Source organism: Lepus europaeus, chromosome 4 (assembly GCF_033115175.1).
Source record: "Lepus europaeus isolate LE1 chromosome 4, mLepTim1.pri, whole genome shotgun sequence".
Taxonomy (NCBI): domain Eukaryota; kingdom Metazoa; phylum Chordata; class Mammalia; order Lagomorpha; family Leporidae; genus Lepus; species Lepus europaeus.
In genome coordinates this window covers 132692380-132707409 of record NC_084830.1, presented here as the reverse complement: position 1 = coordinate 132707409, position 15030 = coordinate 132692380, and the positions used below count along the sequence as shown (strand labels likewise).

Here is a 15030-nt window from a genome sequence, read left to right as displayed (position 1 = left end):
CAAATTCAAAGTGAGAAGAAGAAAAGATTTCTTATCCTGATAATAAATACATTTATTTTAACAATAAAAATTAGAGTATAAATCAATGAAATTGAAAACAGGGAATAAACAGAGAAAATTAACGAAATTCCAATCAAAACTCTACTAAGTTATTTTGTGGATATCAATAAACAGATCCTAAGTTTATATGGAAAGGCAAAAGACCTAGAAGAGTTAACTCAACATTGAAGGGAAATAACTAAGTCAAAGACCTGACACTACCCAACTTCAGGACTTAGTACAAAGCTATAGGAATCAAGAAGTGTGGTACTGGCAAAAGAAGAGGCAAACAGATAAATGGACAGAAGAGTGAGCCCAGAGATAGACAACATACACTCATTTGATTTTTGCAATGCAATACAATGGAGTAAAGATGGTCTTTCCAAGGCATTGTGCATGCTAAATATTTCCATGCAAAAATTAAATCTAAATACAGAAAATATACCCTTCACAAAAATTATCTTCAAATAGATGATAGACAAAAATATGAAATGTGAAATTATAAAACTCCTAGGAGATCACATGGACGATAATGTTGGTATCATGGTATGATGATCTTTTTTTATCTTTTTTATTATTTACATAAGGTAAACAAATTTCATGTATTTCATATATACAGATTGAGTATAATGATACTTCTCACGCACCCTCCCTCTCGCCCACTCTCTTACCCTCCCTCCTCTTCCCTTTCTTATCCTTTCTTTTAATTTTTAAAATAACATACTTTCAGTCTATTTAATAATCATAAAATTAATCTTCCACTAAGTATTTAACATAGTTAAATTCCTGTTCCTCAAGAGTAGAGACAATAATCAATTCTCAAAATGATGATTTTTAAAATACAACATCAAAGGCACAATCCACAAAAGAAATAAATGATAAATTAGATTACTAAAATTAAAAACTTATGCTCTGTGAAGGCAATGTCAAGAAAATGATAAACACCATAGTGAAAGAAAAAAATGTAAAATACACAAATGTGATGACGGACTGTTGTCCAAAATGTGCAAAGAATTCTTAAAGCTCAGCAATTTAAAAAAACACAAATAAATGGGCCACTTTACCAAAGATGACATTCAGTAAGCATATAAAATATAATATAAAATATAATATAATAAAAAATATAATATAAAATATAAACAATTTTTAATTTCCTATGTCCCTAGGGAATTGCAAATAACAATGACAGTGAGATATCACTATATACCCATTAGAATGCTTAAAATGCAGAACACTGACAACATCCAATGGGGGTAAGAATGTGGAGCAATAGGACTGTCATTTGTTGCTGCTGGGAATACAAATTGGTACACCACGTTGGAAGACAACTTAGTCCTTACAAAACTAAACATACTCTTATTATGATCCAGCAATTGTGCTCCTTGATAGTTAACCAAATGGCCTGAAAACTTATGTTCACACAGAACCTGCATATAGAGATTCATAGCAGCTTTATTTGTAATTGCCCAAACTTAGATGTGCTTCAGTAGGTCATAAATAAATAACTGCAGTGCAACCAATGAAATATTATTCAGCACTAGAAAGGAAATATGCTCTCAAGCCATGAAGACGTGGAGGAATCTATATGAAAAAGCTAAATACTGCATGGTTCCAACATTAGGACAACCTGGAGAAGACAAAACTATGGACACAACAAGGACAGTGGTTGACAGCACATGGGTGGGGATGGAGGGATGAACAGGAGCAGCACAGATCGGTCTTAGGGCAGTGAGTCTTCTGCAAGAAACTACAATGGCAGACCCATGTCATCACTACTTGTCTGAACCCACAGAAGGCACAACACCGAGAGTGAACCCTAACACAAGCTGATGCTGCTGGGTTACCATGGTGTGTCCGTGTAGCCCCATGGACTTACCAAATGTCCCCTGCTGAGGTGAGACGCTGGGGGTGAGGGAAGTTGTGCCCACACGGAGGCACAGGATGTGTGAGAACTCTGCACTTCCCATTTAACTTTGCTGTGAACCTAACACCGCTCTCCACATCAAAGCTTAGTAGCCTCTTTTCCAAGAGCTGTCCTACTACTTTCGGGATGCTAAACACCACACACTAAGGGGCTTAGAAACAACAGAGATCTGTGTCTTGGAGTTCCGGAGGCTGAGAAGTCCGGTGCTGGTGGAGGTCCTGGCTGACAGCTCCTGGCTGTATTCTCCTGTGGAGGAAGAGGCAATGCAGCTTTCTAGAATCTCCTCTGGGAAGCATCAGTCCCACTCCTGAGGCCTCCACCTCGAAGACTACTCCCCGCCTAAACAGCCCACCTCCTAATACTGTCACCTTGGGAGCCAGGCTTTCAATATACAAATTAGGGGAGCCACGAACATTCAGACCATTGCAAGTGGTAAAAATGGTTGGAAGACAGAAATACTCTATTTTCTCAATTATTTTGAAAAACATTACACCTGTTTCACACAGACATACACACATACACACAAAGATAAGAAGCAAATACATTATCTGGTTAGTGGAAATTTTCTCTCAAAGATTATGAGGAAAGATAGTTTATGCTTTCCTGTTGTTTATCTGTATGCCTTGTCTTTATACTTCCAACACTTGTTTCTGATTATACATCAACATACCTGGGGTTTAATAAAATTTTTCTAATAAAAAACTACAGGTGAAGGGAGATATAGACTAATTATCATGTTTATGGTGTTCTTTTAGCCACACCCAGTGACACCCCCCATATTTATTTATTAAGTGAGGGCTTGGGGCACCACCCGTTACCTACTCTAAAGATTCATCAAGAGCCTTCGGCCGGCGCTGTGGCTCAGTAGGCTAGTCCTCCGCCTTGCGGCGCCGGCACACGGGGTTCTAGTCTCGGTCCTGTCCCGGTTGCCCCTCTTTCAGGCCAGCTCTCTGCTGTGGCCAGGGAGTGCAGTGGAGGATGGCCCAAGTTCTTGGACCCTGCACCCCATGGGAGACCAGGATAAGCACCTGGCTCCTGCCATCGGAACAGCGCGGTGCACCGGCCTCAGCACGCCTACCGCGGCGGCCATTGGAGGGTGAACCAACGGCAAAAAGGAAGACCTTTCTCTCTGTCTCCCTCTACTGTCCACTCTGCCTGTCCAAAAAAAAAAAAAGATTCATCAAGAGCCTTCAACAATTTTGAACCTTTCTCCTAGAAAGTGTTCAATAAAAGGGCATATATCCCTGAAGAACTCAGACTGACAACAAACCTATTAATGAATTATTAACAAACTATATTAATAAAAATACAATTATTTTTATAGTATTTTTACAATTATTTTTATATTAACAAACTATATTAATGAATATAATATGGGACTGACCGTTATATCTTTGGTTTACATAGAGATAATAAGTTTCCAAGCATTCATCCAACTGGTTAGCCAAGACAGGCCACTGGTATTAAGGGGGAAAAAAGATCAAGATTTATATTTGAATTTTTATGACATATCTTTTTATAGTTTATGCTTTTTTGCTTACATTTTATAAGGCCAGATTAAGAAAATATTTGAATATGCAATGTATATATATGTACATATATATATAATCTATAGGCACAGACACACACATATGGAATGTGATATATATTCAAAACAGTTTTGGATAGAGATGCCCAATCAAAAAAGTTTGTAGGCCATTAGCATACTGACCGGAAAGGAGGAAACCATAGCTCAGAGAGAGGGGAGGTAATTTGTCCAAGTTGCACAGCAGGTGAAAGGCTTAGGTCAGGTAGCTGAAACTGCGAATACTTTATCCAGGTTTTTTTTTAGTTTTTTCGGACTCATCTTATTGTACTTCAATGGAGTAGACTTTTTTTTTTAATGTCATGTGATTCCATGGTAAGAGTTCCGATATGTTTAAACATTACGTTTTCCTAGAATCTTAATTTAAAAAGTGCTTATCCACCTAAATGGACCTTCTGCCTCCTCCAGAAAACAAAAGGCTGAGTTTGCAGTCAGAGAGAGCAATTTCCAATTCCTAGTCATCTTCATCCTCAGCCTCACCGGAACACTGCTGGTAGGAATACTGCCCAGCAGAGATTAATCACAACGAGAACCAGCCCGAGGAGTCCAGGAGAGCTCTGGCTGTCTCCAACATTACTTACAAAAGCTGTCAGCAAACCCCTGTCTCTGGGGACCATTACTTTGCGGGAACTCTGCCAAGCCCAGCATTACTTACAGGGCACATTTTTATGTTCCTCACATGCTGACTGTCAAGTTAAAGCAAAGCTCAAAGATTTCAAACACTTCCAAGTTTGGGTAAGAAAACACACTCCCAGATTCAAGTGTGGTCTGCAAGCCAGGTAAGCAGGAGCCTTTTCTCCTAGCCTACAAACGTTTGTCAGCGAGGTCTTATAAAACGTATTTACACAGCAGGCTCTGGATTTTCATGACTGGAGGGGCTTTTGTAAACCTAGAATTCTATTGCCAGCTGTGTTCCATTTTGTAGAGTAAGAAGGAGCGAGCTGACTTCTCTGAGTCACTTAATAAAATTTAGCCCAAGACAAAAAAAAAAAAAAAAAAAGACAAATGAAAAATGATAAGGAAGTAAAAGCTACATCTCATTGCTTTCAAATTCTCTTCCTCTACACACAGATCCCCTGTCAACCTTACAAAGATAACATCTTGCACAAAAAAGTGACCCACATGGGAAGCCAGAAACTAGAAAAGCTCCTGGCAGGGGGACATCAATAAACCCAAGTCATCCTCGTGTCAGTTCTCGGTTTTCTTAGGTTGATGAAGTCCTTGCAGTGTTTTTGCTCCTGGCCAACCAAATGTCATAAATATCCTCCTCCTAGGGATCTTTTCACTGCTAGCAAAAGTTGGTGTGCAGGAAAAGCATCTTGGGAAATGGTAAAAAATATTTACTTTTCTGTTAGCCTGGCTTTTCTATGCATTTAAGGTCTAAAATTATAAACAAAAAGTTGTGTGAGTTCACCATGGAAAGTTCTGGCAATATGAAAGCCTATCATGAGGAAAATCTAAACACATTATTTAACAATTTTGGAACCACAATATTAGCATCCAGTGTTACCTCAAACCTGAACTTGGCATTCGGAGTGCAACCCAGAGACATTTTTACACATTTATTCTTAATAAGTTATTAAATAAACTCATTTCTTTAAGATGAGTTAACAATCATGTATGCTAGAGACAAACCATATTTTGATCTTTTCAAGACTTTTCTTTTTTAAAAAAGAAAATGTCTTTTGATAGCTTTACAATCAACTTGGAAGAAAAAAGATTGGGTAGAAAAAGTTTCCCTAAATCATAGGCTTGTGGCAAGACAAAGGAAGGTTTCTGAAGGTGTGGTGGGAAGCTCTACCCTCCCTCACATTCTATTAATAAATCTGCAGGTGACACAGTGGTCAGGCTGGTTGAATTAACATAATGAAGCAACCCCACTGCCCACCCCAGTCTGGAGAGAACAAGGATACTGGATCAGAAAAATCACAGCCTGTGTTTTGGCTTCCCTTACTTATTATCCACCTGACTCATGGCTAAGCATTGTCTCTGAGTTTCAATTTCCTTATCTGTAGAATCCTTGTCAGTAAAGGAAAAAACAAAGATATGTTTTTCATAGGCATAGAGAAAAAAAGTGGTATTTACAATCAACTCTGAAGATGTGGATGGTCTAAAACTAGAGGTAGGAGTGCTGTGTCACAGAACTAAGCTCTAAAAGTATTATGATATAATAGAAAGATGAGCTAAGAGAGAGGTGAATATTATAAAGTGAAGAAAAATAAAATTTTACAGTTAAGATTTATTTTCTTGACATTTTATTTTACATTCAACACTGTACCAGCGTAGAATGAGGACATCCTAGCTGAACAGCAGCTTAGGTGCAAAAGTTTTGGAAAGCTTGAGTGACAGGGAATTTACTGTGGGGATAACAGTAGGCCACAGATTCTTAATTACTAGATATAATCTTGTACTACAGAAGCATATGTTGTGCACAAATCCAGAAAATTAAGTAGCCTAATGCACTTTGCCACAGCCCATCCCATCTGGAGCACTATTTTCAGAAAAATATTTACAAGATACAGTATAAGCTGAAAAGCAAATCAGAATGGCGAGGCTACAAGACATTTAGAGAAAATGTGATCATTGCGCTCACACAAAGGGTAGCAGAAGTTCAAGAGTAGCAGTAATAATTTCTATGTTCTGAGTATTTATTATGTATAAAATAGTCATTATTACCCTCACTTTGGAGAAAAGGAGATCAAGGCACAAAGAGGCTGAGTTACATGCTAACAGTAATATAAAGAGCAAGCTTTCTCCCCAGTAGCCCATCCCACGCTCTGAAAGAGACACTAGAGACACTGGCCAAATATTTCTAGTCCTACAGGATCATGGCAAGACTTCCCCAGTAAAAATCGGTATGGAGCCGGCGCCGTGGCTCAGTAGGCTAATCCTCCGCCTTGCGGCACCGGCACAACGGGTTCTAGCCCTGGTCGGGGCACCGGATTCTGTCCCAGTTGCCCCTCTTCCAGGCCAGCTCTCTGCTGTGGCCAGGGAGTGCAGTGGAGGATGGCCCAAGTTCTTGGGCCCTGCACCCGCATGGGAGACCAGGAGAAGCACCTGGCTCCTGCCATCGGAACAGCGTGGTGCGCCGGCCTCAGTGCGCCTACTGCGGCGACCATTGGAGGGTGAACCAACGGCAAAGGAAGACTTTTCTCTCTGTCTCCCTCTACTGTCCACTCTGCCTGTCCAAAAAAAAAAAAAAAAATGGGTATGGACACATGATTTGCTTTGGCCAGTGAAACATGAGCATCTACCACGTTCATCACTTTAGTAAGGGAGTTTAAGAGTGAATCCTTGGAGCCAGCACTGTGGCATAGCGAGTTAAGCCACCGCCTGCAATGCTGGCATCCCAGATGGGTGCCAGTTCGAGTTCTGGCTGCTCCATTTCCAATCCAGCCTCTCTGCTGTGGCCTGGGAAAGCAGTAGAAAATGGCCCAAGTCCTTGGGCCCCTGCACCTGCATGGGAGACCCGTTAGAGGCGTCTGGCTCCTGGCTTTAGATTTGCACAGCTCCAGCCATTGAGGCCAATTGGGGAGTGAACCAGTGGATGGAAGACCTCTTTATCTCTCTGCCTCTCCTTCTCTCTTTGTGTAACTCCTTCAAATAAATAAATAAATCTTTTAAAAACAAAAAAAGAGTCTGAATCCTGGAGCCTCCATCAGGTTAGGTCTCTGAGGTACAATGATAACCAGAGCATCCTTGCTGGTTCACATTGGAGCAAGAAATAAGCTGTTATTGTTTGATCAAGCCACTGAGATCTGGGGCTGTTTGTTACTATGGCATAATGCAGCCTTTTCTGACAAATACAAGAGCCCATATACTTAAAATTATTAAAATACCTCAAAATAAATAATGTATTTATCCTTATCTCACTAGAGGTCAGAACGAAGAATAATTTGAGGAAACTACAAGTCCACAGATTTGGGTTGAATTTGTTTCAAGTTATTCAAAATTTGTTTCAGGAGGTGGTGAGTTCCCTGACAATGGCAGCATTTAAGTAGACGTCAGATGATCATGTTACATCTGTGTGGCAAAATAGATGGCTTAGTTAAGGAAGTTTAACGCCTCAGACATTTACTGAGCACCTCCAATGTGCTGGTCATTCCAGCCACAAAGATAAATCCACACAATCCAAGTAAACAGCCATCAGCTACAGCTGGGAGATAACCTCTGTGGTCTCTTTAGCACTGTGATTCCACCAAACTAGAGATAATAACATGGCAGGGATGAAGCTGACAGCAAGCCAGAGCTTACAAACAACCATGCAGCCCTAGAAATCTTGCTGATGCTTAGGTTGTATCATTATTTTTCAATTAGGAGCCAAAAGTATAGGGTTTTCAAAAGGGAGGAAAATGGGCGAATTGCTGGGTTTTAAAGAGGAACATTTTCCCTTTCTTTAGTTACCATCCTTTTATTTTGCAAACCAGGCATTTTATCTGGGGCGGTTCAGCACAGGGAGTAGCACTGACTCAGAGCAATCGTTACTGACCTTTTCCATCACTTCTCTCACCCCTCGGAGCCAGGAAGCGAACATTTCCATATGGACCGAGTCAGATCCCAAGAGGGGCAGGGTCCTTTATAGGAGACCATTCTTCAGTTCAAAGTATCAGAAGTTTCCCCTAAAAGGGCGCCTTAGCAGGGCCTAAAGGAATCCCACATTCAAAGGATGGTGTGAAAATCTCAAACCAAATGAATGATTCCAGGGTCACTGACATTGTTTTGTGAATGGCACTTTTAAACAGTGCTAAATCAGTACTCGCTCTCCCTGGTGGTATTGGTGGTTTACTGAAAGTTTACTTCAAATTTCCAAACATCAAAGAAAAGTAGAGAGATAGGCGGGCCTTTCAGTGGCTCCCTGCATTTTAATGGAAAAACAACTAAACCCTGGATAAGCATCCATTGTAATCGCTCTGAAGCAGACATTTCCATTTCGGGTGTTATTCATGATGGTATTAGGACAAAATAATGTATGCGGATGGATTCTGCAGCCATGCCCTAAGCAAGGGTGAGGACGCCTAATTACTATTGTTCCCCAACTCAGGAGGCCAGTGGGAACTTTGAATCCTCCAGCCCTGCCCTGGCCTTAACTCTTCTGAAACCTGGCTCTGATTTTCTACAAAACACACAAATTAGGGCAAGCTGGATTTCCATGCCATCCCTGCTCTAAGTGCAGGGTGACACGAATGTCTTAAAAATACACATACAGAAGACACTGGCTTTGGCACGTGTGAGAACAGCGAGGGAACTGGCAGCTCCAGCTAGCTTAATGTGCACCCTTAATACCCTCATCTATTTTCAAAAATATAACAAAATTCTCGTGGAGACAGCTGGATCCCTCCGATACCCGCTCTTGTGCCAAGCTATATACACAAATACATTCTTTGCAAACACAGATGTGAAACGCAGAGCTAGGACAGGGGCTCCACACCCAGAAGTTTCAGGGACAGCGCCCTATGTTTGAAGAGTGAGGGGGGACCGCCCATCCTGTTCCTTCATCCGGGCTCTATCCAGATGGCCCCATTTTCCGAGCATCAGTTTGCCCTCTGCCCTGGTGACAGGGTTGAGATTTAATCCAGGACCAGATGAGGGCCAAGACAATTGTGCCGTTGGTTACTTAGTGAGTGAGGCTGACCCAGCTGACACACCCACCAGGAACGGATGGCCCAGGGGTGCGGCAGAGAGCAGGGGTATGGACCAGGGCCCCAGGCTGGGGGCCCCATGCTGTCTTGAGGAGATGCTGCAACTGGGCACACGTGGGAATCCAGGGTCCGGGCTAGGAGGTCATGCTGCCCTCAGCCGAGGAAACCCTTTTCCTCCTCCTCGTCCCCCAGCTCGGTGCAAAGTGAGCAGGAGAAAGTTGCGCCCGGCATGGCGGTCAGGGCTGGGGGAGGAACCAGGGCAGGCAGGGACGCGACCCAGGCCCCCTTACCTTGTCCTTGGGGCCGAGGTTCTGCAACACTTCCTTGCCGGTCGCGCTCCGGATCTCCACCCCAGCGGGCGCGGGCGACGCGGGCGCGGGCTCCAGGCTCTCCTCCCGGCCTTGGCCCCTGCGCGGGGTGTCCACCTCCACCGCGGGCCGGTTCCCCGAGCCGCGGCCGCTGCCCTGGCCGCTCCGGGGCGTCTTGGCGCCCCGCTGCCCCACGCTCAGGGCATCGAAATCCAGCGTCTTGCTCTCGAAGGCGCCCTCCACGTTACAGAACATGCCGCCGTACTTCTGCCGCGGGACCTGGTCGGTGGTGCCCGGCCGGGCCAGGTACACGGGCAGATCATCCTCGTGGGAGCTGTCCCAGCCCCTTCGGCCCGAGGCCATGGTTGCAGCGCGACGGCAGCCGGCAGGTTTTCTCCCCCGGAGGCGGAAAGGGCAGCCGCCGGCAGCGTGCGCCGAGCTACAGTGACTGGGGCGGGAGGAGGCGCCTGAGCCTTCGCGCCAGAGGCGGCAGTGCTGCTCCGATTGCTGCCTGTCCGCAGCCAGCCAGCCAGCGAGCGTGGCGCACGGGCCCGGGGAGCAGCGGCGCGCTCGGTTCGCCCGCGGGACCTCACACCCGCCCGCCCGCCCGCCCGCAGGCAGCCGCCGGCCGCACCTCCTCACGCACCCACAGCCCCAGGCGGACGCGGAGGTGGTGACCAAATCTAAACTTGGCGCGCGCGCACACACGCACGCACACTTCCCTCCGCGCGCCACAGCTCTGACTTGTTTCGCACACTTAGATGCGATTCACGTGTCGTAGAAACCGTCACACTGGAGGACTTGACCCCCGCACGCCCATGAACTCTGTGCTACCCACACTAGCTCCCAAGTTGGCCTCACAAACACCAGTCTCTGACCCCACTCGTGCACATGCGCGCACACACACACACACACTGACCCACGGGTGTTCATCTCAAAACCAAGTCCTGGTTTACAACTCACATACAAACTCAACTTACCTCAGGCTCAAGGCTCGCCATAGCCCCCAGACAGCCTCATCTCGCTCTTTGGATTGTGGGCTCACAATTAATACCCTGCACTACCATCTGCATCATAATCCTGCACCCTCACATAACAGACTCTTGAACTGGCGCGCGCGCACACGCACACACACACACACGGAAAACGTCATTAACAAGCACAAGAGCTTTTCACCGAAGCCTTCAGCTGAATCAGATAAACTCACTCTGACTTCATGCCCTAGATGTTGCTTTGGACCCACCATTAATTCGCTCATACACAATCACACGGCAGATGACAGAGCTGTGCACATCTCTAGATTTTGCCTTGCAAATTACACCCTGTCCTTTATCCAGCAGTCCTCACACCCCGGTTGGGGCGCCGGATTCTGTCCCGGTTGCCCCTCTTCCAGGCCAGCTCTCTGCTATGGCCCGGGAAGGCAGTGGAGGATGGCCCAAGTGCTTGGGCCCTGCACCCCATGGGAGACCAGGAGAAGCACCTGGCTCCTGGCTTCGGATCAGCGTGGTGTGCCGGCCGCGGCGGCAATTGGAGGGTGAACCAACGGCAAAGGAAGACCTTTCTCTCTGTCTCTCTCTCTCACTATCCACTCTGCCTGTCAAAAAAAAAAAAAAAACACAAAGACACACACTTTTCTTGTGTATACACCTGCATTCGTACCTGCATCCTCTCCCTCCCATCCACCCACACGTGCCCTGACTCACACTTTGCCTTATAAACAGAGTCCACACTCTACTACAGGGTTTGCACCCTTTCTTAACACGGAGCCTAAACCCCGAACCTGTGGCCCCCAAATTGAACTGGGTTTCCTCTTGCCAATTCACCCATTGATTTATTTATTCAACCAACACAAACGAAATGCCTGCCCCGCTCTTCACAAGACACTGGAGCAGCAGTGTGAAACAAGGCACAGGGCCCGGTCCTCCCCTAGAGTGGCTTTTATCGCCACCCATCCAGGCGGCATAGCCATTCACCACTGTCCTTTACAACTTGAATCTGCTCTGCTTGCTGCGTCTCCTGCTCCTCCTAGGCTCCACGGAGACAGTGATGTGGCCTCTTTAGGTCATCTTTTACGTCTTGTGCATGGAACATCTCCAGGCACATGGTAGGTACTCAGGAAATGCGTTTTGAGTAAATGGATGACAAGAATAACACACCAGAGAGTATCTATGGAGCTTTTGCTCCATGCCAGTCACTTGTGGAATTATCTGTGTCTATTGATTTCTTTAATGTGCATAAGCGTGTGGAAGCTTCTTTGTGCACACAAACACAATGTTTGAAGGCATCTGCACAGAATTTGACAAACGGAAACTCTGAACCCCAATTTTGGCGTGCAACGAAAGCACTGGCTACTGAAATCTCAGAGGCTGGCTTGTGACAGCCACCAAGGTCAAGGGGTAGAAGTTGGCCTGAACAACTCACGTGAAAGACACAGGTGTTGGTTGACACAAGTCATCCCTGATCCTGGTGAGGAGAAACGTACATGCTAAATTGCCTGTGCTCCATCCCAGCTAGTTATGATGTCTCGAACTGACTCTCTCTGAGCAGCTGCTCCCTAGTAACATATGCTGCGTGGTACGGAGCCCAGAATTCCACGCAAGAAATCAGGACTCCATCCCATCCCCTCTATCCTTGCTCATTTGGGTGGTTTCCTTTGTCTTTCCCATTGCTCTTCAGCTCTTCTCCACTCTTTCTTTCATTCACATATAATCTGTTTTGTAGCCAGCACCTACCCAGGTCCCCTCCTCAGTAGAACGTATTTCTACTAGAGGGAAACTAACAATAAATAAGAAAGATCAGGGTAGAGAACCATAGAGGTATGAAGAGTTATGAATAAAATAATTAGCTAATATTTAACATAGATTTATTAAGGTACCTCATGTGGTATCTTAATTTATCTTAATAAATCTGCAAACCAGGTACTGCTATCATTTTTATTTGATTTTATTTTTTGCTAATGGAGTCACTGAGTCTCTGAGTAAATGCCTAACTTCGGACAGAGCCAGAACTTGAAGCAAGATATTTGCAAAGAATCTAATGTTTTCTTTGAGGAAGGCACAATGTGAGTACAGATGCATGCTTGTATAAGCTCATGTGTGTGGGCACATGGGTGTGTACACAAGATTTTTTGTAGTCACAGGTAGGTCCCATTGTCACAGCTGTGTTGTCTCACCACTGTGTCTGATGCAATGGATCAGTGCCCAATAATTATATTTGTTGACAAAACATCACATTTAATAGTTGACAGCTGCATATACACATATGTGTTTAATTAAGAAAGCAAAGCAACCCATTTAAGAAAAAAAAAAAGACTAAAATGGGAATGGCTAGTCTAACTCCGGTTCTACAACCATGTGGCCTGAGGCAAGTGTCATTCTTTATGTTTCCCTGACTCATCTAACAGGGTTTTTAAGGACTCCATTCCTGAGCAAGGCATTGTGCTAAGAATTTCATATGCACAGACTTAAACTTATAACCCCACAGATCTTGTATGATTATTGTTCTCATTTTTTCCAGTGGAGAAAATGAGACCTAGAGAAGTTACACTCCTCACCTAAAGTATCCCAGCTAGGACCAAGTGCTTAGACCATTATCAGCTGCCCCCCAGGCACATTAGCAGTGAGCTGGATCAGAAGTGGAATAACTGGGACTGAAACGAACACTCCAACGTGATGCTGGCATCACGAGCAGGAGGCTTAGGATTCAAGCTGGAAGTCAAGGCTTCCATTCTCTGATTCAGATCCCCTGCTCTTTAAAAACACCTGCATGACAGAGCTCTGTCAGGAGAATCCACAGAGATTATAAATGGGAAGACAAAAAGTAAGGTGTGAGTGAAAGAAATGATTCAAAGTGCTAAGCTACTTTGGAGCAAGAGTTAACTTTAGTTAAGAAAAATATAGAGGCCCCACCACTCTTCTCCTAGCAAAGGCATTAACTCTAAGAACACATGGTGATTTTGTCCTCTCTCTAGTAAGGTAGAGAATATACTACTTGTGCCAACCACAATTCAGAACAACAAATTCTAAAACAAGAACAATGAAATAAAACTTGCAATTTACTTGTCACTTGCTAGATCAAATTTGCTTTTCATGTAACTCTGCAGTAAAGCACATGCCACTTTGCATTGACTTGTGATTCTATCCCAGAGCATATCTGATTATGACTTTAGGAAAATGGAGTCCGGAAGCATCTTGTATTACCTATAGATTAGTGGAAGGTAATTGACAGCAGACAGTGGCATGTGCTGAGTCATCCCAATACAGCAACACATAGTCTGTATTTTATGAAAAATAAATATGACTGCATTCTCAAAAGTCAAAAAATTTCTCAACAAGTCAACTTCTAATACTAAGGATTTATTTATAAGCAATTATATAGTTTATCTTGACTCAAAGTAAGCATTTAAATATCTAATCCAAACATATCCTCTGTCTTTTCTCTCCTTGAGCTGCAGGTATTTGAAACTGCATCATCTTTATTTTTCCCATGTTACTGGTACAGAAGTTAAAAACATCATTTTTCACCCACAAGTGCCATACAAGAATGAGGCGATGTTTGTAAAAAGTTCGCCACTCTGCCTAACACACAGTAGGGACTCAATAAATATTGCTCTTGCCTTTCCTCAGAGTACTGATACATTATTGATATCATTTGGGAGTTTGCAATGAACTTGACTATGTCCTGTGACCAACTTTGTGGGATTTTATGGAGCACAATGATACTGTAATACTGCTTGCTATAGATGTTAATAAGTTTTCCTTAGACCCCGGGAATTTTCCTGACAAGCCACTTTAAGTTTCAGCTCAATATTTGGTGACCAAAGTGTTAATTAGAAATCTAAAAACAGGTAGGTTTTTCAAATATATGTTGCAATCAGATTATAAAGTATTTTCAATAATCCTAATTGTAAATGCAAGGGAACAAAATCCCTAGGGGTTAATATGCCAGTTGGAACAGCAGAGTCCCAAGTCAGAGTGCCAACATTTGCTTTTCAGCCCCGACTCCTGGCTCCAACTTCCTGCCAGTGCAGACCTGAGGGATGCAGGAATGATTCAAGTAGCTGGGTCCTGGCCTCTCAGGGTGGGAGACCTGAATTGAGTTCTCTGCTTCTGCCTTCAGCCCTGTCCCAGCACCATCTAATACACCATTTTTATCTATTAGAGAGCGAATCGGCACTAGTGAGCTTTTTTTGTTTCTCTGTCTCTCTGCCTCTTAAGTAAGTAAATTTAAAAAATAAAAACTTCTTACTCCTATATAACTATGCATATGTAAGGGGAAAGGTCTATATGAATATTTGTCAAATACTGTATTAGTGCATGTTGAATCTTAGGGTCATGGGTAACTTTTAATTTCTTCCTTCATGCATTTCTCTATTTTTCAAAATTGTTATAAGTGTGAATCACTTTTACCATTGTAAAGAATGCTATTGTCAAACGTGTGTCCAGGATGTTATTTATTTATTTGTTTATTTTAAAGGTTTTATGTATGTATTTGAAAGGCAGCATTACAGAGAGACGGAGAGGAAGCAGAGATGTT

General features: G+C 43.7%; 1 protein-coding gene across 1 annotated transcript in view; it reads right to left on the bottom strand.

The window, feature by feature from the left end:
* DPYSL3 (dihydropyrimidinase like 3) overlaps window positions 1-9942 on the bottom strand; it is a 118788-nt gene extending 108846 nt beyond the window's left edge. Inside the window, exon 1 of the mRNA XM_062188885.1 lies at window positions 9478-9942. Coding sequence (XP_062044869.1) covers window positions 9478-9858 — 381 coding nt within the window. The 5' untranslated portion in view covers window positions 9859-9942. The remainder of the gene's footprint in view (window positions 1-9477) is intronic.
* Window positions 9943-15030: the final 5088 nt, after the last annotated feature.